The sequence below is a fragment of the Microcaecilia unicolor genome, chromosome 4 (genome assembly GCF_901765095.1).
Source record: "Microcaecilia unicolor chromosome 4, aMicUni1.1, whole genome shotgun sequence".
NCBI classification, from domain to species: Eukaryota; Metazoa; Chordata; class Amphibia; order Gymnophiona; family Siphonopidae; genus Microcaecilia; species Microcaecilia unicolor.
In genome coordinates, this window is record NC_044034.1 from 81,224,655 (window position 1) to 81,248,931 (window position 24,277).

Genomic DNA, 24,277 nt, shown 5'->3' on the forward strand with positions numbered 1-24,277 from the left:
AGTTCTTATGAATTTTTGGCAGAGTATTAAAAATGGGCACCTTAAAAACCCTACAGTTCAAAAAGGTATATTCTTTTTGGGTCAAAAAGCCCAATTGTCTGCCCTTGTTGGTCAACTGTAAAATATGTTCTTGTACCATCTCTGAAGGATCTTCACTCAATTCCAAATAAGTACTGTTATCTGACAATTGTCTTCTGATCTCATTCATGTAGTCCACGGTGTTCTGAACCACAACCGCACCTCCTTTATCTGCTTTCCTTATAGTTATGCTCAAGTCCTGTTGTAAACTTTATAAAGCTCGTCATTCATCATAATTCAAATTTATTTTCCGTCTGGGCAAACGAGACTCCACTTCCTCTACATCTTTCAATATGCCCGCTCTAAATGTAGATAATACCGCATCCAAACTTCCTGTAGGCGTCCATTTAGACGTTTCACTGATCAGAGAATGGTCTCTGCTACTTTCTTGTTCTCCTGAAGCAAAAAACTTCAAATTCAACTTCCGTATAAATTTCTCATTGTCCATTCGAAACAAAAAAAGGATCATGAAATCCCGTAGGAATGAACGATAAACCTTTACTGAACACATGCAGCTCATCTGTTGTCAATTGTCGGTCTGAAATATTTAGCACTGCTGGTTGCATCATTGTGACCTCGTTTGGGGTCATTGACTGACATTTCAATTCCCTTTTCCACGTGCTCTCCAACCTTAGTTTTTTCCATAAGCCTCTTTTCTTTTATCCCCCGGAGGATCCAGTTCTTCATTACTACTAGATGTGTCGGAGGAAAACTGAAACCGGGTTTGTTTCTTATTAACGTTACCCTCTACAAGGTCTTTTTTCATCCATGGGTAAATATATCCATCTTTATAATCTCGCTCATCCCTTTGATATTTTTTAATCTTTTGGGTATGCAGTTCTTTCTGAAATTTATCTAATTTGAACTGTAAATCCTTCAACTCTTCTTCAAAATTAGATGTTTCCTTTTGAGCTTTCAAAAGCTCTTCACACTGCTGTTCCTGTCGGGAATCGGGAACTGAGGAGAGTGCAGGAACGGACTGTGAGAGACACTGTACGGACCCAAGAAAATCACGTTGGTTTCACTATCCAAGCTAAGTAATGGCTTATGGCCAAAAAGGGGTTTTTTTGCCTTCATTGACAGTGTTTGAAAGGGTGTTAGGACATATAAAGCATGAAAGAAATGTATATGGAGTTTTTTTTGAGACTAATGATTATGGAGGTCCCCTCTCTATTTAAGGCATGTCCTTTAAACAGAGGTGTGTCCAGTTTCACTGAGGTCTTTTTTTCTTCACCAACTTTCATGTCTATGAACCTATTATCACCCTTGAACACTGGCAGATTGTAGAATTTTTGACAGTAGTATTGATTTCAATTACCCCAATATTGACTGGGTAAATTTAACCTCAGGGCATGCTAGGGAGCGTAAAATTCCTTGATGAAATCAAGGACTGCTTTATGGAGCAGCTGGTTCAGGAGCCAGCAAGATGAGGAAGAAATCTAGACCTAGTCCTTAGTGGAGCGCATAATATGTTGTATGAAGTAATGCTGCTGGGGCCACTTAATAATAGTGATCATAACATTGTCAGATTTGATATAAGCTCTGGAGTAAGTACACACAGGAAATCCAACCCTTAAGCATTTAACTTTGAAAAAGGAGACTATGTTAAAATGAGAAGAACAGTAAAAAATAACTTAGAAGAGCAGCTGCAAAGAATACTGTTCAAAAATACCATCCTGGAATCCCAGGCCAGATATATTCCATGTATTAAGAAATGAGGAAGAACGGCCAAACGACAGATGACATGGTTAAAAGGTGAAGTGAATGAAGCTATTAGAGCTAAAAAGTCCTTCAGAAGATGGAAAAAGTATCGAAATGAAAATAATAGGAAACAGCATAAGGATTGCCAAGTCAAATGCAAAGTTCTGATAAGGAAGGCAAAGAGGGACTTTGAAAAAAATATTGCGATTGAGGCAAAAACACATAGTAAAAAACCTTTTTAGATATATTAGAAGGAAGAAGCCATGAAAAGAATTGGTTGGACCGCTAGATGACCGAGGGGTAAAAGGGGAGCTCGGAGATGTCAAGACCATAGTGGACAGCTGAAATGAATTCTTTGCTTCGATTTTCACTGAGGAAGATGTGGGAGAGATACCGGTGCCAGAAATGGTATTCAGTGCTGTCGAGTCAGAGAACCTGAATCAAATCTCTGTAAACATGGAAGATGTAATGAGGCAATTTGACAAATTGAAGAGTAGCAAATTGCCTGGACCGGATGGTATACATCCCAGAGTACTGATAGAATTGAAAAATGAACTTGCGGAACTATTTGTCATATTTAATTTATCTTTAAAATCAAGCATGGTACCAGAAGGTTGGAGGGTGGCCAATGTAACACCAATTTTTAATAAAGATTCTAGAGGTGATCTTGGAAATTATAATCTTCACAGGAGCCAGTCACAACCTCGTTGTTGTCCTTTTATAAGGAAGCAAGCATGAAAAGATACCTTAACTGATTTACAGTGAGAGTGTAATGAGTGTGTACCTTCTGAAACCAAAAGATTATAAATAAAATGTTCCAATATAAATTATATAGTGAAAAGACCTCTGTGTGAGTTGAGACATACTGCTTTCCAATCTCTCAGCAGCAATGGTCTATATTCAAGCGAGTGAACCGCTTCTCATGTGCCAAACATTAACTCAAACCCTTGTGCAAAAAAAGCCTCTTTGATTTCAAATCTTTTAGTTTTCAAAAGATACACTCATACACATGATCACTGAAAATTAATAATTATAAAGTCCTCCTAAAATACAAAACCAACCCTCCTATCAACGGGTAATCAAAAAACAATCAGGAAGGATGAACTTATGTTCGCTTCCCAAGACTATTCCTTCATGAGACACCACCAGTCCAACAGAGCCCCATTTCAGAGAAAAAAATCTTCTTCAGGAACCCGTGCATTCATTTGGCTCCCTTGAAGAATAGCACTTCAAATTGGTTGTTTAGATGGGCATTAAGGAATTATAATACTGCCTGATGTAGTTGAGGGGAAATTTTCTTTTTTTCCCCCCTTTCTATCAGCCTGTGGTCTTCATAAAGTGGATTTGCATGTAGCTGGTTTTTTTTTTATTATCTTGCATGATTTATTATTACACATATTTCTGTTATTATGCAATTGTACATAAAGTATAAAGTTCAATAAAAAATATATATAGCATATTAATAAAATATATTGCTTCCAGTTGAAAATTAATTGTGACCTAGGTTTGATTAACTTTTTGACATGATCTTTTTGTCTATCCCTCTTTTTGCAGAAGCGTCGTTGTACCTGTGAAGAAACCCGCTCCAGGTAGTCTAGCTGTGACTACTGTTGGAGCTGCTACAACTGGAGCAGGATTGATGCCAAGCAGTACACCAAATATATTTGCAGCTACAGGAGCCACCCCAAAAAGTATGATCAATACAACAGGTACTATGCTCCAGTTTTTCTTCTTTATTTTTATATGTTCTTTTAAAATGAATTTATTATAATTATTTTATTCCCCCATCTTAAATCTCGAGCAGGTTAAAACAATCAATGTCCATGTGCTAATGTTTGCATTAACATGACCATTAAAATTTTTTTATAATGAGCACTTACCTCCACCTATTCAGAAGGTGGTACGGACAAACAGGACATTAGTTACTGCATATGAGTGATATCATCCCATGGAGTCTGGCATAGATGCTACCCAGCGTTCTATTTCTATAAACGTTTGGCAGCCTTGACTGAGCATGCCTACTTTCCTTTCCGCCTTACTTGCGCAGGACCAGGCATTCATTTTTCCATGGAGCTGTGAGGATCTATTTTTGTCTGCTTTCTGTGCATGTTTTTTGCTTGGTGACTTTCTTTGCCTTATGGTATTTCTTCTCCAAGGACAAGCAGGGTATCATTTGCCTTGATGTCATCTGATGGAGCCCAGCACAGATGCAAACCAGTGCACCAGTAATTTCTTGAAGCCTTTGGCAGCACCATACTATATATGTGTAGGTGCCTACCTTCATGCCTGATATGAGCACGCAGGACTAGCAGTCTTTGCCTTTCTCCAGAGCTTTACCTGTCTTGGTAAAGCTCTCCTCAGTGCATCTTTTTTCATAGTTTGTATGCCTTCCCTTGTGGAGCTCAGGAACCCTTTTCTTATTCTTTTCATTTTTGTTGTTCCTAATTTCCCCTTTTTATTTTCTTAGTTTGCCAATTTGTATAAGTTTTCTTTATTTTCTTTCTTTCTTTCTGTTTTTTTTTTTTTGCACAGCTCCTTCAGCCTTTGTAGGCCTGAGCACCCAGTCAGTATCTTTATTTATTTGTTTTAAACAATTTGAGCCATTTGATTGTTTTTGCCCCAGTGTCTCTTAAAACAGTGGTTTTAAGAAGTATTCTTGGTGTGACAAAGTCATCTCTTTGACTGACCCTCACAATTGGTGTTTCGTGTGCCTAGAAGCTAACCACAAGGCCTATAATAGTCTTCTCTGTTCCAAAATGCACAAAACAACCCCCAAAAGTTGAGAGTCCCAGCGTGAGAAACTTTTTGGCACTTTTGTTTGGTTCATCAGTCTCAGCTTTAGAGGTATCGGTCCCCATGGCTGGTGGAGTTTCATTGGACATTGGGGGCGCAGTAGCATCAAGAAGGTATTTTCCTGCTTCGACACCTCAGAATCAGAGAAAGTCCCTGCTGGAGGAACTCTGTCAGTTTTTTTGAGGGAGATGGCTAAGACCATCACATTTGATGTGGAAGTTGAGGGCAGGTCAAGCTGAGGGCCGAGTTGTTGGATGTTGTTGACAGTGAAGATCCTCCTAGGGAAGCCATGACAGTGCCCATGCATGACATCCTTTATGCTGCATAGATGAGGACTTGGGAGACCCATCACTCTGTGCAGCCTATATCTTGGAAGACTGACTCTAGATAGACAAGAAGGCTCATGGATTCAAAAATCAACAGTTGCTGCATCTTTCCATGATGGTTGAATCTGCTCTCAAGAGAACTAAGAGTTCTAGGATTCACTCCTCTGCACCCCTGGGGTGAAATTCTAGAAGCTGTGTATTTTTGGAGAAAGGTTTACCAGACCTCCATGCTCGTGTCTCACAGTCTTTCCAGCTCTACATTGAGCATCTATTTGTGGAACTTGGTGCACAGTGTAGTGGGGCATGCAGATTCTCTGCCTTCAGAGAAAGCTGAAGCCAAGCAGAAGGAATGTTGAAAGCATGGGGTCCGGGTGACCTATGATGCTTTTGATGTGGTGTCCAGAGTTTCTGCCCTAGGTATTGGCATGTGCAAATGATTCTTTTGCAGTTTGTTCTCTTGAAGACACTTTATAGCGAAACTCAGTTCTGTGTTGGGAACAAGGCGAATGAGATCAACCAAAATATACAGCACGAATTACAAGGACAACATGGGATTTTGTTCATGAGATGTTAATGGCACCCGAGCACTGAATTTCTGCCAGAAGATAAGTACAGTTAAAAATTAATGAACTGGTTTATTTAAGGTAGAGACTGAGAAAACCGGTATATTACATCATAAGAGACCACCATAAGTTAATATATGGAGGTAGGGAGGCGGGGATTTGGTGCTATGATGTTACAAATTTGAGTGCTGGTAAATAACACCATGACAAAAGGTGGAAGGGCTCTTTAATACACACTGAGGGCATAAAAGTTTTACATTAAAAATAGTTTGATAAAAGAGTTTTAAGTAATTAGACTGGTACATGACCCTCCAGAGGAAATTGGAGGGTATTGGGATAGGAGGAAAAGTCCTATTGTGGATTAAAAACTGGTTGAAGGATAGGAAACAGAGAGTGGGGTTAAATGGGCAGTATTCACAATGGAGAAGGGTAGTTAGTGGGGTTCCTCAGGGGTCAGTGCTAGGACCGATGCTTTTTAATATATTTATAAATGATTTAGAGATGGGAGTAACCAGCAAGGTAATTAAATTTGCTAATGACACAAAGTTATTCAAAGTTGTTAACTTGCGAGAGGATTATGAAAAATTACGGAAGGACCTTACGAGACTGGGAGACTGGGCGGCTAAATGGCCGATGACATTTAATGTGAACAAGTGCAAGGTGATGCATGTGGGGAAAAAGAACCCGAATTATAGCTACGTCATGCAAGGTTCCACGTTAGGAGTTACGGACCAAGAAAGGGATCTGGGTGTCATAATTGATAATACACTGAAAACTTCTGCTCAGTGTGCTGCTGCGGCTAGGAAAGCGAATAGAATGTTGGGTATTATTAGGAAAGGTATGGACAACAGATGTGAGGATGTTATAATGCCATTGTATCGCTCCATGGTGCGACCGCACCTTGAGTATTGTGTTCAATTTTGGTCGCCGCATCTCAAGAAAGATATAGTAGAACTGGAAAAGGTGCAGCGAAGGGCGACAAAAATGATAGCGGGGATGGGACGACTAAGGAGGCTAGGGCTTTTCAGCTTGGAGAAGAGACGGCTGAGGGGAGACATGATAGAGGTATATAAAATAATGAGTGAAGTGGAACAGGTGGATGTGAAGCATCTGTTCACGCTTTCCAAAAATACTAGGACTAGGGGGCATGCGATGAAACTACAGTGTAGTAAATTTAAAACAAATAGGAGAAAAGTTTTCTTCACCCAACGCATAATTAAACTCTGGAATTCGTTGCCGGAGAACGTAGTGAAGGCGGTTAGCTTGAAAGAGTTTAAAAAGGGGTGACGGTTTCCTAAGCTACTAAATGGACTTAGGAAAAATCCACAATTTCGGGAATAACTTGTATAAAATGTTTGTACATTTGGGTAGCTTGCCAGGTGCCCTTGACCTGGATTGGCCACTGTCGGGGACTGGATGCTGGGCTCGGTGGACCTTTTGTCTTTTCCCAGTATGGCATTACTTATGTACTTATGTAATTTATAAATAAATTCAAAACAGAACCTGCAATTTACATAGAAATTGATAAACTTAATAATTAAAATTAGAACCAAAAGGATAGAGCTTTAAGCTCTTGCTTAAAGAAAGATACGTTTTTAAAGGCAACCACACTTTCTCAAAATATAAGGAATTTCTAACTTTGATGGCTAAAGATAATTCAAATTTGTGGATTTGTAAAACAGAATGCCACCAAAAGTGAGAATTAAGAAGGGAATAATCCTTCCAATTTACTAAAACCATTTTTAGACCTATAGCAATTAACGTATCATACAATTTGGAGGAATATTTATCTAAAACCTTTTCAATAACAGGCAAACTAAATAAGATTTTACTGATTGAAAGCACTTCAGATAAATGAAAAATATCAGAAATCACACACCAAATATTATTCAAAAATTTGAAGGTTTTAGAACAATCGAAAAGAATATGATTGAAGGTTCTGTTATGGTCCTGTTGTGACTCGAGCAGTGAGCTCTTGTGTCCCGACTGAGCACGATGGGTAGAGTCGCGCCACGCTCAGTCAGGCAGCCGGACAACCCCTAGCTTCAGCTGGGAAGCGACCATCGTTCCCCAGGGGTTGAGCCCCCAGGTGCAGGTGACCACCAGGACTTTGGGAACCGGACGGGGTGGGGCCGCCTAGACCAGGCTAGAAGCAAGGCGGGCAAAAACTCAAAGGTTGAGCCGGTACAGTCCAGGGATCAGGGCAGGCAGCAAAGCAACAGGTATCAGGTTCAGTCCAAGGGTCAGGGCAGGCAGCAAGGCAACAAGTATCAGGTTCAGTCCAAGGGTCAGGGCAGGCGGCAAAGCAACGAGTATCAGGTTCAGTCCAGGGGTCAGGGCAGGCAGCAAAGCAACAAGTATCAGGTCCAGTCCAAGGGTCAGGTAACGGTAGGCAAGTAAAGCAAAGGAGCGTATAAGATGAGCACCAAACCTCTATAAGCATAGAAGCCGAAGCAAGGTGTGCAGGGAACTGCTGGCCTTAAGTAGTCCCCTCATCAGCAGTAACCACGGGCAGGTGCAGAGAGTGCTCCAGATTAATGCCTGAAAGGGAAAAGGTGGATCCTCGGGAAAGGCGCCCAATCCCGTGCAACCAGGCCATGCGAGCTACCCGCACCGGAAACCGGCGTGGCTTCCGGAACGCCACCAGACCGCGTGGCCGGCCACCGCATGATGGCCATCCAATCAGCTGGACCCATGCCCACGGCCGGAACAACATAGCCGGCCATCAGAACCGGACCCCACAGGACTGCCGCCGCCAGCCCGCATGGCTGGCTATCGCCGCCGGGATGAGGCTCGGTGGCAAATCGGCCACGCGGACTGCCATTCAGGTGAGGGACATAACAGGTTCATATAGCTGATTTACAAGACCAACACAAGTTATTATCCAAGTGACCAGCAATTTTCATTTTAATGGAAAGGGTGGTAGATACATGGAATTGCCTCCCACGTGAGGTGGTGGAGATGAAAATGGTAATGGAATTCAAACATGCGTGGGATAAACACAAAGGAATCCTGTTTAGAAGAAATGGATCTGTGGAATCTTAGTAGAGATTGGGTGGCAGTGCCGATAATTGGGAATCAAAACCAGTGCTGGGCAGACATCTACAGTCTCTGCCCTGATCGTAACTGAATAGATTTGTTTGGCTAGAGTGTAACATAGTAACATATATAGTAACATAGTAACATAGTAGATGACGGCAGAAAAAGACCTGCACGGTTCAATATATTTCTGAGTGACATTGCCAAAGGGTTACAAGGTAAAGTTTGCCTTTTTGCGGATGACACCAAGATTTGCAACAGAGTGGACACCCGAGAGGGAGTGGAAAACATGAAAAAAGATCTGAAGAAGCTAGAAGAATGGTCTAACGTTTGTCAATTAAAATTCAATGCGAAGAAATGCAAAGTGATGCACTTAGGGAGTAGAAATCCAAGGGAGACGTATGTGTTAGGCGGGGAGAGTCTGATAGGCACAGATGGGGAGAGGGATCTTGGGGTGATAGTATCTGAGGACCTGAAGGCGACGAAACAGTGCGACAAGGCGGTGGCCGTAGCTAGAAGATTGCTATGCTGTATAGAGAGAGGAGTGACCAGCAGAAGAAAGGAGGTTTTAATGCCCCTGTATAAGACGTTGGTGAGGCCCCACCTGGAGTATTGTGTTCAGTTTTGGAGGCCGTACCTTGCGAAGGATATTACAAAAATGGAAGCGGTGCAAAGAAAAGCTACGAGGCTGGTATGGGATTTGCGTTCCAAGACGTATGAAGAGAGACTTGCTGACCTAAACATGTATACCCTGGAGGAAGGGAGGAACAGAGGTGATATGATACAGACATTCAAATATTTGAAAGGTATTAATCCACAAACGAATCTTTTCCGGAGATGGGAAGGCGGTAGAACGAGAGGACATGAAATGAGATTGAAGGGGGGACAGACTCAGGAAAGATGTCAGGAAGTATTTTTTCACAGAGAAGGTGGTGGACGCTTGGAATGCCCTCCCGCGGGAGGTGGTGGAGATGAAAACGGTAACGGAATTGAAACTTGCGTGGGATATGCATAAAGGAATCCTGTGCAGAATGAATGGATCCTCAGAAGCTTAGCTGAAATTGGGTGGCGGAGCAGGTGGGGGGAAGATGGGTTGGTGGTTGGGAGGCTAGGATAGGGGAGGGCAGACTTATATGGTCTGTACCAGAACCAGTGATGGGAGGCGGGGACTGGTGGTTGGGAGGCGCGAAATACTGCTGGGCAGACTTATACGGTCTGTGCCCTGAATAAGACAGGTACAAATTCAAGGTAAGGTATACACATATGAGTTTATCTTGGGCAGACTGGATGGACCATGCAGGTCTTTTTCTGCCGTCATCTACTATGTTACTATGTTACATCCAGTCTGCCCAACAAGATAAACTCACATGTGCTACTTTTTGTGTATACCTTACCTTGATTTGTACCTGTCCTTTTCAGGGCACAGACCGTATAAGTCTGCCCAGCACCATCTCCACCTCCCACCACCGGCTCTGCCACCCAATCTCGGCTAAGCTCCTTAGGATCCATTCCTTCTGAACAGGATTCCTTTATGTTTATCCCACGCATGTTTGAATTCCGTTACCGTTTTCGTTTCCACCACCTCCCGCGGGAGGGCATTCCAAGCATCCACTACTCTCTCCGTGAAAAAATACTTCCTGACATTTTTCTTGAGTCTGCCCCCCTTCAGTCTCATTTCATGTCCTCTCGTTCTACTGCCTTAGCATCTCCGGAAAAGGTTCATTTGCAGATTAATACCTTTCAAATATTTGAACGCCTGTATCATATCACCCCTGTTTCTCCTTTCCTCCAGAGTATACATGTACAGGTCCGCAAGTCTCTCCTCATACGTCTTGTAACGCAAATCCCATACCATTCTCGTAGCTTTTCTTTGCACCGCTTCAATTCTTTTTACATCCTTAACAAGATACGGCCTCCAGAACTGAACACAATACTCCAGGTGGGGCCTCACCAACGACTTACACAGGGGCATCAACACCCCCTTTTTTCTGCTGGTCACACCTCTCTCTATACAGCCTAACAACCTTCTAGCTAGGGCCACCGCCTTGTCACACTGTTTCATTGCCTTCAAATCCTCAGATACTATCACCCCAAGATCCCTCTCCCCATCCGTGCCTATCAGACTCTCCCCGCCTAACGCATACATCTCCCGTGGATTTCTACTCCCTAAGTGCATCACTTTGCATTTCTTCGCATTGAATTTTAATTGCCAAACCTTAGACCATTCTTCTAGCTTCCGCAGATCCTTTTTCATGTTTTCCACTCCCTCCTGGGTGTCCACTCTGTTACAGATCTTAGTATCATCCGCAAATAGGCAAACTTTACCTTCTAACTCTTTGGCAATGTCACTCAGAAATATATTGAATAGAATCGGCCCCAGCACCGATCCTTGAGGCACTCCACTACTCACCTTTTGCTCCTCCGAGCGAATTCCATTCACCACCACCCTCTGACATCTGTCCGTCAACCAGTTCTTAATCCAGTTCACCACTTCAGGTCCTATCTTCAGCCCATCCAGTTTATTTAAGAGCCTCCTGTGGGGAACCGTGTCAAAAGCTTTGCTGAAATCTAAGTAGATTACGTTCATAGCTCGTCCCTGATTCAATTCTCCTGTCACCCAATCAAATAATTCAATGAGGTTTGTTTGGCGCGATTTACCTTTGGTAAAACCATGTTGTCTCGGATCTTGCAACTTATTGGCTTCCAGAAAATTCACTATCCTTTCCTTCAGCATCGCTTCCATTACTTTTCCAATAACCGAAGTGAGGCTTACCGGCCTGTAGTTTCCAGCTTCTTCCCTATCACCACTTTTGTGAAGAGGGACCACATCCGCCGTTCTCCAATCCCTCAGAACCTCTCCCGTCTCCAAGGATTTATTAAACAAATCTTTAAGAGGACCCACCAGAACCTCTCTGAGCTCCCTCAATATCCTAGGTGGATCCCATCCGGTTCCATGGCTTTGTCCACCTTTAGCTTTTCAAGTTGTTCATACACACTCTCTTCCATGAACAGTGCTCTATCCACTTCAATCTCATTTGTACTTTTTGCAGACCATCGCGGTCCTTCTCCAGGATTTTCTTCTGTGAAAACAGAACAGAAGTATCTATTTAGCAAATTTGCTTTTTCTTCATCATTATCCACATAGCGGTTCGCAGTATCTTTTAGTCTCACAATTGCCTTTTTAGTCATTCTCCTTTCACTAATATACCTGAAGAAAATTTTGCCACCCCTCCTTAAATTTCTAGCCATTTGTTCTTCCGTTTGCGCTTTTGCCAGTCGTATCTCTTTCTTGGCTTCTTTCAGTTTCATCTGCTATTGCTCCTCGTGTCCTTTTTCTTGAGATTTTTGTATTTCTGGAACGCCAACTCTTTAGCCTTTATTTTCTCAGCCACTTGCTTGGAGAACCATATCGGTTTCCTTTTTCTCTTGCTTTTATTTACTTTCCTTACATAAAGGTTTGTGGCCCTATTTATAGCTTCTTTCAGCCTGGACCACTGTCCTTCCACTTCTTGTATTTCCTCCCATCCCATCAGCTCCTTCCTCAGGTATTCCCCCATTTTACTAAAGTCAGCATGTTTGAAATCCAGGACTTTGAGTTTTGAGTGGCCACCCTCCTCTTCAGCCGTCATATCAAACCAAACCGTTTGATGGTCACTGCCGCCCAGGTGGGCACCCACTCGGACATTTGACACATTATCCCCATTTGTGAGCACCAGATCTAGCGTCGCTCCCTCCCTCGTGGGTTCTGACACCATTTGTCTGAGCAAAGCACTTTGAAAAAGCATCCACGATCTCTCTACTTCTTTCCGATTTCGCAGACGGAACCTTCCAATCTACATCCGTCAGATTGAAATCTCCCAACAACAGCACCTCTCTTTTCTTCCCCAACTTTTGAATATCAGCAATCAGATCTTTATCTAGGTCCTCCAATTGTGTCGGGGGTCTGTAGACAACACCCACATGGACAGAGGTTCTATCCTCTCTTTTTAAGGTGATCCATATCGCTTCTTCCTTTCCCCAGTTCCCTGTCATTTCAGTCGCTGTGATATCATTTCTCACATACAGAGCTACTCCTCCACCTTTACGCCCCTCTCTATCCTTCCTAAAAAGATTATAGCCTGGTATGTTTGCATCCCATTCATGGGAACCATTGAGCCATGTCTCTGTGATTGCAACTATGTCCAAGTCTGCCTCCAAGATTAGGGCATGAAGGTCATGAACTTTATTGCTTAGACTGCGAGCATTTGTGATCATCGCTTTCCATCTACATTTCCTAGTATGTGTTTCGGTTTTAGTGATTTGGGGGTGTCTTTTCTCTTTGGGTACCTTCATATCTTTTTGTTCCACCTTCTTTGCTTTTTCTTTTTCTTCCGCCTCAGTTTTATTTTCAGGAGCATCACAGTGCTGTAGTGGAGCAAAAGAATTCTGTAGGGGCAAAACTTGTGAGGGCGGATGCTTCTGTGTCACATAACGAATCCTGCCTGAGCCTACTGTGAACCATCTATTCTTAGGTGGTATTATCCTTTGAGGCAGTGGTGAGAATTTGGTATGATTCTGTGCAGTATGATTTTGTGCAGTCCTAGAAGTTGCTTTAAGTGCATTCAATTCCTGCTTTACTTTGCTGAGCTCCTGTTTTAAAGTAGCAAGCTGAAGACAGATAGGACAAGCTTTAAGTCTCCAGAAGCTTGGTCTTGAAACTAAAGCACCACAATTATTACAGAGAATAAAAGTCATCTTGATTTGTTGAAATGGGTATGAACAGGTGTACTATGATGGGGTTGTAATTAGGGTGGGGTTAATTTATGATACGTAGTATATTTGGTAAAGCTATATAGGAAGTGTCAGTCTTGGGGTGGATAGGTTGTGGGGCAGGGTGGGTGGGCTTAAGCTTAAGACCTATGGAATGTGTTTGCTGTAACCTATCTCTAGAACAGCATTGAAATGCCCAGAGCCACAAGTGTAAGGTAGGGGGAATCAGAAAATAGTCTTATCTGAGAGCACCCAAATCCGTCCAGCTTCTTTGCAGAGACAAAAAAGCACGTGGAGAGAGAATCTCCACCTGTGCTATGCAATTACCTTACAACAAAAGCAGATGGGGGAGTGGAGGAGCTCCACACAGTATGGAAGCAGAAGGGAAAAAAAACACAAGAGAAGCTACTACCGATTTTAGAGCACTTGTTAAATCCAGTTCTCAGATTATCAACTATCAAATACAAATAGCCAATAAGCAGTTTTAAAATCAGTTACATAGAATACAGATATCAATTAGAAATAGCCACTAAGCAGTTAGTTAGGAAACACAGATTATGAGGTCACAAGTTTAGCTGAGCAGTTAAAAATAGTATTTTTTTCCCCCTGGTATAATAGAAATACAGTGACAGACTAGGATTGGGGGGGAGAGAGTTGTCCAGAGCCACAAGTGTAAGGTAGGGGGAATCAGAAAATAGTCTTATCTGAGAGCACCCAAATCCGTCCAGCTTCTGTGCAGAGACAAAAAAGCACGTGGAGAGAGAAGCTCCACCTGTGCTATGCAATTACCTTACAACAAAAGCAGATGGGGGAGGGGAGGAGCTCCACACAGTATGGAAGCAGAAGGGATTAAAAAAACACAAGAAATCACTCCGGGCCCCTCCCTCGAGGGCGGAGCAATGGCAGAACAACGAAGGGGTTGGCAGGGAGGGAGGGGGGTGTTGGCGACGAAAACCTTGCTAGCGCCCGTTTCATTTGCTCTGAAATGGGCTTCTTTTACTAGTCTTTAAATAAAGGTGCTCCCCTAATTGAGAAATTTTCCCCTGAGCTTCGTGGCTTGCACCACATCAGGAAGCAGTTGACCTTTTTGACCACAAAGGGCAATGTTTATTTTCTTGAAGTAAACCTTTAGAACCATAATTTTATCTTAACAGAAACAGTTATCAAGAGAGTAGCCCTCATTGATGTATCATCAGTAGATGTTTCTGAAAAAATTGTTAAATTAAAACTGACTACTCTCTAAAGAGTCAAAAGTTCCTTCAACCGGATTAACCACTCAAGTTGTTGTAAGAAGATAATAAACGTGAGAAATATTTACATTGTCCTTTAAAAGCAATATTTCTTTAAGGTATTTAGAAAACAGTATTTCTGGTGACAGTAATCTTGTAATAGAAAAATTCAAAACTCTAACGCTGGTGTTTACTAGGCTGTGTTGGTGATGCCGTGTGGAAGCTGCTATTCAGCTTAGTAAACAGACCCCTAAGGTTTTTGTTATCCTCAGCCTCTCCAAACCATTATGGATTGAGAGACTGTTCTTAATTGCAGTAGAGCCAGCTGCCTGAAGAGTTGCAGTTTAAGGATCTACTTTCTGGAGCCTCTGATCAAATTGAAGCAAACACTTATCAATGGCCTCTAGCTTATTGACTATATCCTGAGAATATTGGCAAAGTTGTCTGACTGTATTACCTATTCTCTATTCTGTTCATGTTACTACAGTCCAGATATCTCTAGGATATCTTGAGATAGCAACTTCATTTCAGCTGTATCAATTTGCAAAAGTACCAAAGGTTGTGGAAATTCAATACCATGATCCCCAGAGAGGTCAGAAACAGGTGAACCTTCTACTGCCAAGTGCCCAAGTCCAGCCTCACCACAGGGAATGGGTATTAATCCAGAAGGAGCCGGCATAGGAAGAGGGGTTCTATCGGGAGAGCTAGACGACGCCTGAATCATTGACGAGACTGGATCAGCAGACCTCATCTGAGTTTGAGAAATTAAATGCTTGTCTATGGGACCCTGTTGAGGAGTACTGGAGGCCTGGGCAGTCTTTGAGGTGGCTTTCCTTCTACCCATAACAATGATAGAAAATGAAGTTTAATACTCTGTTGAAGAAGCTTCAAAGGAAGGGACCCAAGCAACATTGATCCCACAATATTCCATGGGGCTCACAAGGAGTTGTAGGCATGTATAAATAAATAACTCTTATGGGAAAAGCTACCCAATGAGTAATTCCCAGGTTCCCGTTTACAGAAGTCTGGCTAAACAACTTCTTATGCCTAGGCGTATTATTCTACAGGAACCTGCCTCTTCTGGTGCCTACACCAGAACTTTCCTTTCGTTGTAGAGAACTGTGATAAAGAAAAGTCACAGCTGATATATATTAGAATTTATTATAAAGATAAGAAAATATAAATGATAAACTCTGCAATAAGGCTTAGGTACAAATATAGAGACCTTATGCTGATAAGAAAACTATAGAATGTATTGTCTAACTTAAAACACTGTTATCACTGGTTACTAGGTTATACAAAATCCTGATTTGTAACTGACTAGGTCATGAAATAATACAGTTAGCAGCATCTCTTCCTGACCACAGTTCTGAACTAACCCGCCTTTGCTGAGGTAAGAACCCACTCACTAATCCCAGACATCGGAAATAAATCCCTGTAATTCTCACCGAGCTGACTCTTGGGCGGTCTCTCAGATGAGGCTGGCACAGGTTTTCCCCCTTGGACTCAAACTGTCTTCCACAGCGAGTAAGACTGACTCACTGTATTCTCACAGCGAGTGAGAATAGCCCAGGCTCTCTGCAGCAAGCAGGATTACAGTCACTCTGGCCGGCACAGCTGGACCAACAGGTACTTTCTTCAGATAGACAGTTCACAAGGTTGTGGACCACTTATGGTCTTGCTGGTCTTCTTTCCAGCTACCCCGTCTTCCAGGCCTGCCAGTGATTTAGCACAAGCAGAGAGCTGACACAAACAGAAAGTTGAATCTGCTTGCTCACTGAAGTACAGGGTCATAGTTCACAGACCCCATCTTGATATAGTTGTATTCACAGGCTGAGAACAGCAGAGTGAGACTCACAGGGAAATAGCCTTACAGAGTCTGGTATGCCCCTTTCTCTACGCCCTCCATGTTTGTGTTTTCTGGGTGCCTTGATGACATCAGCACCTTGTGCAGCTGGGCTCTTCCTCTTTGCACCCCACAGAACTCTGCAGCAGACAGCCTCCCTTTTCCGGATCACATGGACTCCAGGTATCCCTACCATTGGTAATGAGTAAGTGTCCTGTAAGAAGGAAAATGAGCTAATGGAATCACTACTACTACTACTTATAATTTCTATAGCGCTACTAGACGTATGCAGCGCTGTACACTTGAACATGAAGAGACAGCCCCTGCTCGACAGAGCTTACAATCTAATTAGGACAGACAGGACAAACAAGAGATAAGGGAATATGAATCACCTTGTAAGATATCATTAATAGTATATATACCACAAAGCCAGTAGAAAAGCTTCTTGTTGATAGTTAATGATGGATTACCTCATATAGGCGCTCTTATCGTATATAGGATAGATAGAGAAATGCTGTTGTCTATTGTTCTTGCAGCTGTAATGGTATCATTAACTATCAGATTGTTACGTAGGGCATGAAGAGTTTTCCCTCCTAAGTAATACTGGAAAGGAAGTGGATCTAAAATGTCTTGTTCATTCGGTAACCAAACAGGAAATAATTTGGAATGATCGAGTGTGCTCCACCAAGCAGCCACCCTGGCAAGAAAGGTCACATTATATGATTTAAAATCAGGAAAGCCAACCCCTTCAGCTTTAGTAGCTTTTAGTTTACATAAAGCAATACGAGGAGGTTTAATTTTCCATAAAAAATGGTTGAGCAACTTATCAATATGTCTGAAAAAAAGTATTAGGGAAAAGAAGAGGGAATATACTCAGCACATAGTTCACTTGAGGGACAATTACCAATTTGATTGATTCTGTATGGCCCTAACATGAAAAATGGTGGGGTGACCAATTGTGATAAGCTTATTTCATCTTCTGTTTTAATTTATCCATATTAGACCATAAGATACTTAATACTGCTAAGGCACCAACATATGGGAACAGAAAATAATGCATTCAGGGTACATAAAACATTAAGGGGTTTTAGTTCATTGTATGCTATATCTGGAAAGGGCACCAAATTCCTCCATTATACTAAAAAGTACAAGGACTGAACTTTCAGTAGTGCATCATCTGCTTAGGCAGATACTTTAATTGTAGAGCTGGCTATAGTATTGCCTTTTACCACATCAGATTCTCTAATATAGATAGCAGGGGTTCAATAGGTAAAGTAAAAATGAGGGGGAATAGGGGGCACCCTTGTCTTGTATCTATGAACAATGGAAATTGGGTTTATAAAGTACAGTTTATATTAAGCCTCGCAATGGGTTGGGAGTATGTATCTGTATCATCTGAATAAAATAGATCCCTGAATTGAAACCACTGTAGAACATGATCTAAGAAGTCCCATTTGATATAATCAAAAGCTTTCTCAGCATACATAGGTAATCAATAGAAATAAAACAAAATAAAACATGGAAAAGAAAATAAGATGATACCTTTTTTTATTGGACATAACTTAATACATTTCTTGATTAGCTTTTGAAGGTTGCCCTTCTTCGTCAGATCGGAAATAAGCAAATGTTGGTAGATGACAGTATATATAAGTGAAACATCAAAGCATTCCAGTGTAACAGGATGGGTGTGGATAGGTGAGAGACAGGTATCATCTTATTTTCTTTTCCATGTTTTATTTTGTTTTATTTCTATTGATTACCTTTAAAAGTGGACTAACACGGCTACCATACTGTCGCGTGCACGAGGACCTTGGCACACTGTCAGGCTTCTTCCCCGGGAGCACTGGTTTCGTGAGTCCTTGGACCACTACCGTGGAGCGGCAGTGGCAGGCAAGATCACCTACAAGGTAGAGATAAGACAAGACTGGACCGGAACTCCGGACTGGAGTTCTACACTGGAACACTCGGAACTGGAACGCACCGGACAGGTGCGCACTGGAGTGGGGCCCGCTGGACTGGACACACTGGAGTGGCCCCACTGGACAGGAACATACAGGAGTGAAACCCGCTGGACTGGAACACACTGGAGCGGAACTGGAACACCCTGGACCTAGGCTTCACCTACACTTGACTGCCTTCCCCCTCGGGTTGAGCCCTCAGGTTCTGGCAGCCGGTAGGACTTACAGGAACAGCAGGAATGAAGATCCAGGAGTGCCCCCCGGCACCTAGGAGAAGGCAAGGCAGACAAGCAGGAACTGTCCGGGTTCTGGCAGTCAGCAGGAATCAACACAATGACTAGTAGACTGTACCCAGGCTAATAGGAACGCTATACCCAGGCAACCAGTCATACACAGGAACATACACAGAGCAAACTCAGGAGACTTAGAAAAGCTATACACCAGCTAACAACAAAGCTGTGCCCAAGCTAACAAGTCATGCACTGGAAACATACACAGAGCAAACTCAGGAGACTTAGTAAAGTTATACCCCAGCTAACAACAAAGCTGTGCCCAAGCTAACAAGTCATGCACTGGAAACAGACACAGAGCAAACTCAGAAGACTTAGTAAAGCTATACACCAGCTAACAACAAAGCTGTGCCCAAGCTAACAAGTCATACACAGGAAACAAACACAGAGAACTAGCAGAGCTAGACACAGAAGGGTAGGAAACCCATAGAGCAATAAACACAGAAGGGCTGAAACCCTACAAGCGATAAACACAGAAGGGCTGAAAACCCACAGAAGGGTAGGAGACCCACAGAGCAATAAACACAGAAGGGCTGAAACCCTACAGAGCCATAAACACAGAAGGGCTGGAAACCCACAAGCGATAAACACAGAAGGGCTGAAAACCCACAGAAGGGTAGGAGACCCACAGAGCAATAAACACAGAAGGGCAGAAACCCTACAGAGCTATAAACACAGAAGGGCTGGAAACCCACAAGCGATAAACACAGAAGGGCAGAAAACCCACAGAGCAAAAGACAAGGAAAGCAAACGGTGCTAACAGCACACTAACCTCGGGACCTAAGGCACTGCGGAGGAAATGGCAATGCAAAGGCCAGGACTGTAGTTTCCAAGTCACTAATAAAGCCCCTCAACACCAGAGCCACAGGTGCAGCAATCACCTTGCAACCAAACAGAGGCTTGACACTCAGAGCAGGCATCCCATAGAAAGTAACAGCGGGAGCCATCTTGGATACTGGCAGAGACGAAGAGGCGGCAGCCATCTTGGAAGAGGCAAAGCCCACACAGGTGAGATTCAGTAGGGCAATCAGCACACAGAGCCAGAGAGAAACTAAGACAGAGACAGACACAGAGACAAGCAGAAGCCAGCACAGCCACTGACTCCCAGAAACAGGGTGAGTATGAGGGTGGTCACGGCCACAGACGTGACACATACCTTTCTACTCAGCATACATAGAAATCACACAGATTCCCCCAGACACTGAGCAGCCTGGAGGACGTGTCAAAAAATTTAGTATTGCCAATAGCTAGTCTCCACTTAAAGCCAGTTTGGGATAGATGTATTGGATATCCAGTAATTTTAGATAAGCATTTTGCCAGAAGTTTCACATAGATCTTGCATTCATAGTTCAAAGTAAAATAGGCCTGCAACTTTTGGCAAGTAGGTGGTCTCTTCCAGATTTCTCAAGAATAACAATTGTAGCCTCTGTGAATGTACTTTTTGCTGCTGTTAGTGTCAGTAAAATGGGAGTATAGCTGGAGTAAAAAGGGGGAGAGGAATGGTGAGCAGTATTGGTAGAAATCTGTAGTTAGTCATCAGCACCAGGAGCTTTCCTGCATTTTAAAGAAGACATATCTGATATGATTTCCTTAAGGGTGAGAGGGCAGTCAAATTGAGCTATATCTTTATCTGTGAAAGTAGGTTTCTTAAGTTATCCGGAAATGCTTCAGTCTGATTACTAGAGGGATATTTCTGAGAAGTATAAATTTTTGTGTAATAATTCTGAAAATATTGTGCAATATCCATAGTTTGGGTCAATAGAACATCATCTTTGCTTATGGCTCTAACTATATTGGCTCTCTTTTTGCTTTAACGGGCCCTTTTGCCAAATTGCGGTAAAAGAGGCCTTCAGGTAGCTTCTGCTTGTGGATTTGCTGCACGCTGAGACCCCCTTTTTACTACAGCGGGTAAAAGGAGGTTTTTTTATTTTCAAATGAAATGGCCAGGCTGTAAGAGCTCCTGTGCTAACCCAGCGGTAACTGAGCAGCCGGGTAAGCCTTCGGCACTGAAAAAATAAAAAATAATTTTAGTGCTGGAAATGGCGCATGGCGCACACCGGATCTACTGCCGGGCTTCTGCATGGCCCAGCGGTAGGGCTGATTTGTGGCAAGCCATTGCTTTGCTAGCCCTTTTGCGGCTTTGTAAAATGGCCTGTAAGTTAGTTAACCAAAACACGGCCAGCTCTGTTGATACCAGAATAATAGGTGACTTGTTCCACCAGTAATTCAATACCCACAGAGGTGCTTAAAAGAAAGCTAAATTGAAATGTTAATTTCTGCAGTTGCAATAGATGTTGAGAATCCATTCTCTGGCTATATAAGAGTTCTAGGCATTTGATTTCACATTTAATGTCATTCAATTATTTTTTTACGCAACTTATTAGGATGTGGAGAATATTGAATGATTTATCTGCATATTTAGGCTTTATATGCATCTGAAACCAGTGAGAAATCTAGGTTAGATGAATCATTATTTAAGAAGCATTCCTCAGTCAAGCTTTTAAATTTTAGACAAAAAGCTTCATCCTGTAAGAGAGAAGTGTTAAATCTCCAGGTGGTACCAGTTTGTCAAGATTACTTATCTTTAAGTAAAGTGTAATGCGTGCATGATCAGACATATGTATAGGTTCAATTGTTACATGGGACATAAAAGGAATAAAGTCATTAAAAATAAATATATAGTTCATTCTGGAAAAAGACTAATAGGGCACTGAATGAAAAGAGTAATCCAATCCAGTAAAATGGCATAAACACCAGGTGACTTTCTACTTCCAGACCTGTAATAACTGCTTGAAAGTCTTGTTCTCCTTTAGAGGGTGAGCACAGACTGAAGATTTGCTAATCAAACCCATGTCAAGTGGGAGGTCCATAATTCTTTCTAGAATGAAAAGTCGACACCAGTTGTTGATAGACCGGGAGAAAGATCTCTGTTCCAAGTTAATGGTGCTTATACATTAATTATTAATGTCTAAGATTTCTAATTAGTTTGAATCTTTCTAATAAACCATCATCTCTCCAAATCAGATACAAGTGATAGTACAGAATATTGTAAGTATTTGGAAAAGAGTGTAATTATACCATTTTTACCATAGCTAGAGATTATTTGACCCAGTCTCTGTGTAATTGTAAAGATTCAGTGGAATTAAGGTGAAATTCCTTAAGAAAAACTACAGAGGAGTTGAGTTTTTCAAATATAACAACGTTTTTATGCTCAATAGTGTGAGAAAGATGTTTTACGTTCAGAGAGAGAATATTCAAAGCAGACATCGGAATCCAGATAAAAGAATGATAACATAAGATTACCTATGAATCATAAACAGGGAAAGCAATGTAAGGACATAACATGTACCACTGCCTGTTAAGAAAATAAAAAAGGATAGTTTCCTTGTCATCAAGCAGATGCAGCCATTACAGATGGGTTGTGTCCATCAACCAGCAGAGGGAGATAGAGAGCACACTTTTTCAGTGCCTCATACCAGCTTGCTCCACTGCCTCTCTTCAGTATTCTCTATCTCCCCTAGCAGAGTGGCTGCAGCTTCTTCGAGCTCCATCTAAAATCTGCCTGGAGGTTGCCCCTGTGCTTTTGCCAGTTGTTAGCAGGGGTGTTGGAGGCTATAGCAGCTTCACTTTAAAGGCACATAGGTTCGCCCTTTCCCTGCCTTACCCATACCTCCGTGGATGTGGACACATTGCTTAGCTTTCCCTGTCCTTCCCCACCAACAGTGGATGCAGGCACATAGGTTCGCCCTTTCCCTGCCTTTCCCACTCACCTGAGCCTCCGGAGTTCTATTTACCTCTGCTTTCCTCACAGCGTTTAAAAAAAAAAAAAAAGGAACAGAGGTTTTTCCTTGCCTTTTTCTGTGGGACCGGAGCTGTGATACTCGGTCCAATGAGGTAAGAGTGTTTTCTGACTCCTCCGGGGTGGGCCTGCGATCGGGGCGATTTGACGCGAACCACCATTTTGAATTTTACCGCCATTTTCGGCGATGGCTGCGGAGACAGTAAAGCGCTGTTCCAAGTGTGGCAAGCGCAGATCAGCAGCGGGGCTCTGTAAATCGTGCTGTACAGACGTTAGAGCCGGCCCGAGCATTGCGAGCGATGATTCTTCACGCTCTGATCTGGCAGCGGACGCCATTTTGAATTTACCACATGGCGCGACCTCCGCTGAGACCGGAGAGTCCTGAGCCCGGGGGGAGGCCTCGGAGTGAGGCTGATATGAGATCTACTAGCCCCGGCAGAGATCCGGGTGCCCAGGGTGAGTTTTTCTCCCCTGATTTTGTCTTATTAATGCATAAAACATACATGCTTAAAAGAGCTCTCCCACAAAGCCCTGCAGGGGCCTCTTCTAATGCCCCCCCCCCCCCCAGTGGATTCTAGCCTGGGTATGCCCTCTGAGGCCGTTATTCCCTGATAATTGGCAGAATATGAAGCTCAGAAGGGCTCATTCCCCTTCAGAGAGTGCTGCACCTCCATTCCCCCCCCCCCCCCCCCCCCACCCCCGTGGTCGGGCTGCGAGGATTCGGAGGACTCTGGCAGGCCTTCATGGTCTGAGGAGCCAGAGTCTGGTGCAGAAGTGACTCAGGATCTGGACGATCCCTCCGCGGTGAGGATTTTCCACCGTGATGAGCTGCCAGCGCTTATTTCTGATGCCCTGCAGGCTCTCTCTATTGAGGACCCTGCCAGTGGCACAGCCTTCTCTGTGAATCCTAGGATGGCTAGTACCAAAAAGCCTGCTCGAGCCTTTCCTTTGCATGACTCCATCCAAGAGCTTATTTCGGCTTAATGGGCTGACCCCGAGGGACCTTTGAAAGTTTCCAGGGCTATGGGGCAATTATACCCTCTGAGTGAGGAGCATATGGCTCGCTTTGCTATGCCTAAAGTGGATGCCCTAGTCACAGCTGTGACAAAGAGAACTACCCTCCCTGTTGAAGGAGGTGTTGCCCTGAAGGATATTCAAGACCATAGACTGGAATCAGCACTTAAACGGTCATTTGAAATTGCAGGTCTCACTATTTGGGCGTCTGCATTCAGTTGTTATGCTGCTAGAGCCTGCCTGGCATGGTTGCAACAGGCAGTGGAACAGCCCGGTGATGGAGCGGAGCCCTTTTCAGATGTGGCTCCGCGGATGGAGTCGGCCTTGTCCTTTCTTGCTGACGCCCTTTATGATATTGTCAGAGCTTCGGCTAAACACATGGCAGTAGCAGTGGCAGCTCACCGTCTTCTTTGGCTACGCCATTGGGCGGCGGACATGGCCTCTAAGCAAAGGTTGGTGAAGTTGCCCTTTCAAGGCCTTCTCCTGTTTGGTGAGGAGTTGGAGAAAATTGTGAAGGGCCTGGGTGAGGCTAAATCCCAGCACATGCCCGAAGATAGGCCTCGGCCTTTCTCTAAGGGTGCGGCGGTCCACTCCTCTTACAGACCTCGCTTCCGTGAAGCTCGAAGGTACCGCCCGGGGCGTTCTGCTGGGTTCACTTCTCGTGCCCGTTTTCAGCAGAGGAACTCCTTTCGCTCGGACAAACGTTCCATAGCCACTGGCTCAAGGCCTGGAGTTTAGGGGCGACCCTCTCAGTGATGGTGCGCCGGCCCTCTCCTCGAGTCCTGTCATGGGAGGACGTCTTTCCCTCTTTGCCGAGGAGTGACATTTCCTCAGATCAGTGGGTCTTGGACCTGATCAGAGACGGTTTCAGAATAGAATTCAACGCCCCTGT

General features: G+C 43.3%; 1 protein-coding gene across 1 annotated transcript in view; it reads left to right on the forward strand.

Moving 5' to 3' along the window:
• The window catches only part of NBEA (neurobeachin), a 1,994,973-nt gene that overhangs the window by 952,996 nt on the left and 1,017,700 nt on the right, over positions 1-24,277 (forward strand). Inside the window, 1 exon segment of the mRNA XM_030200381.1 lies at positions 3,334-3,488. Within this exon segment, the coding sequence (XP_030056241.1) occupies positions 3,334-3,488 (155 nt within the window).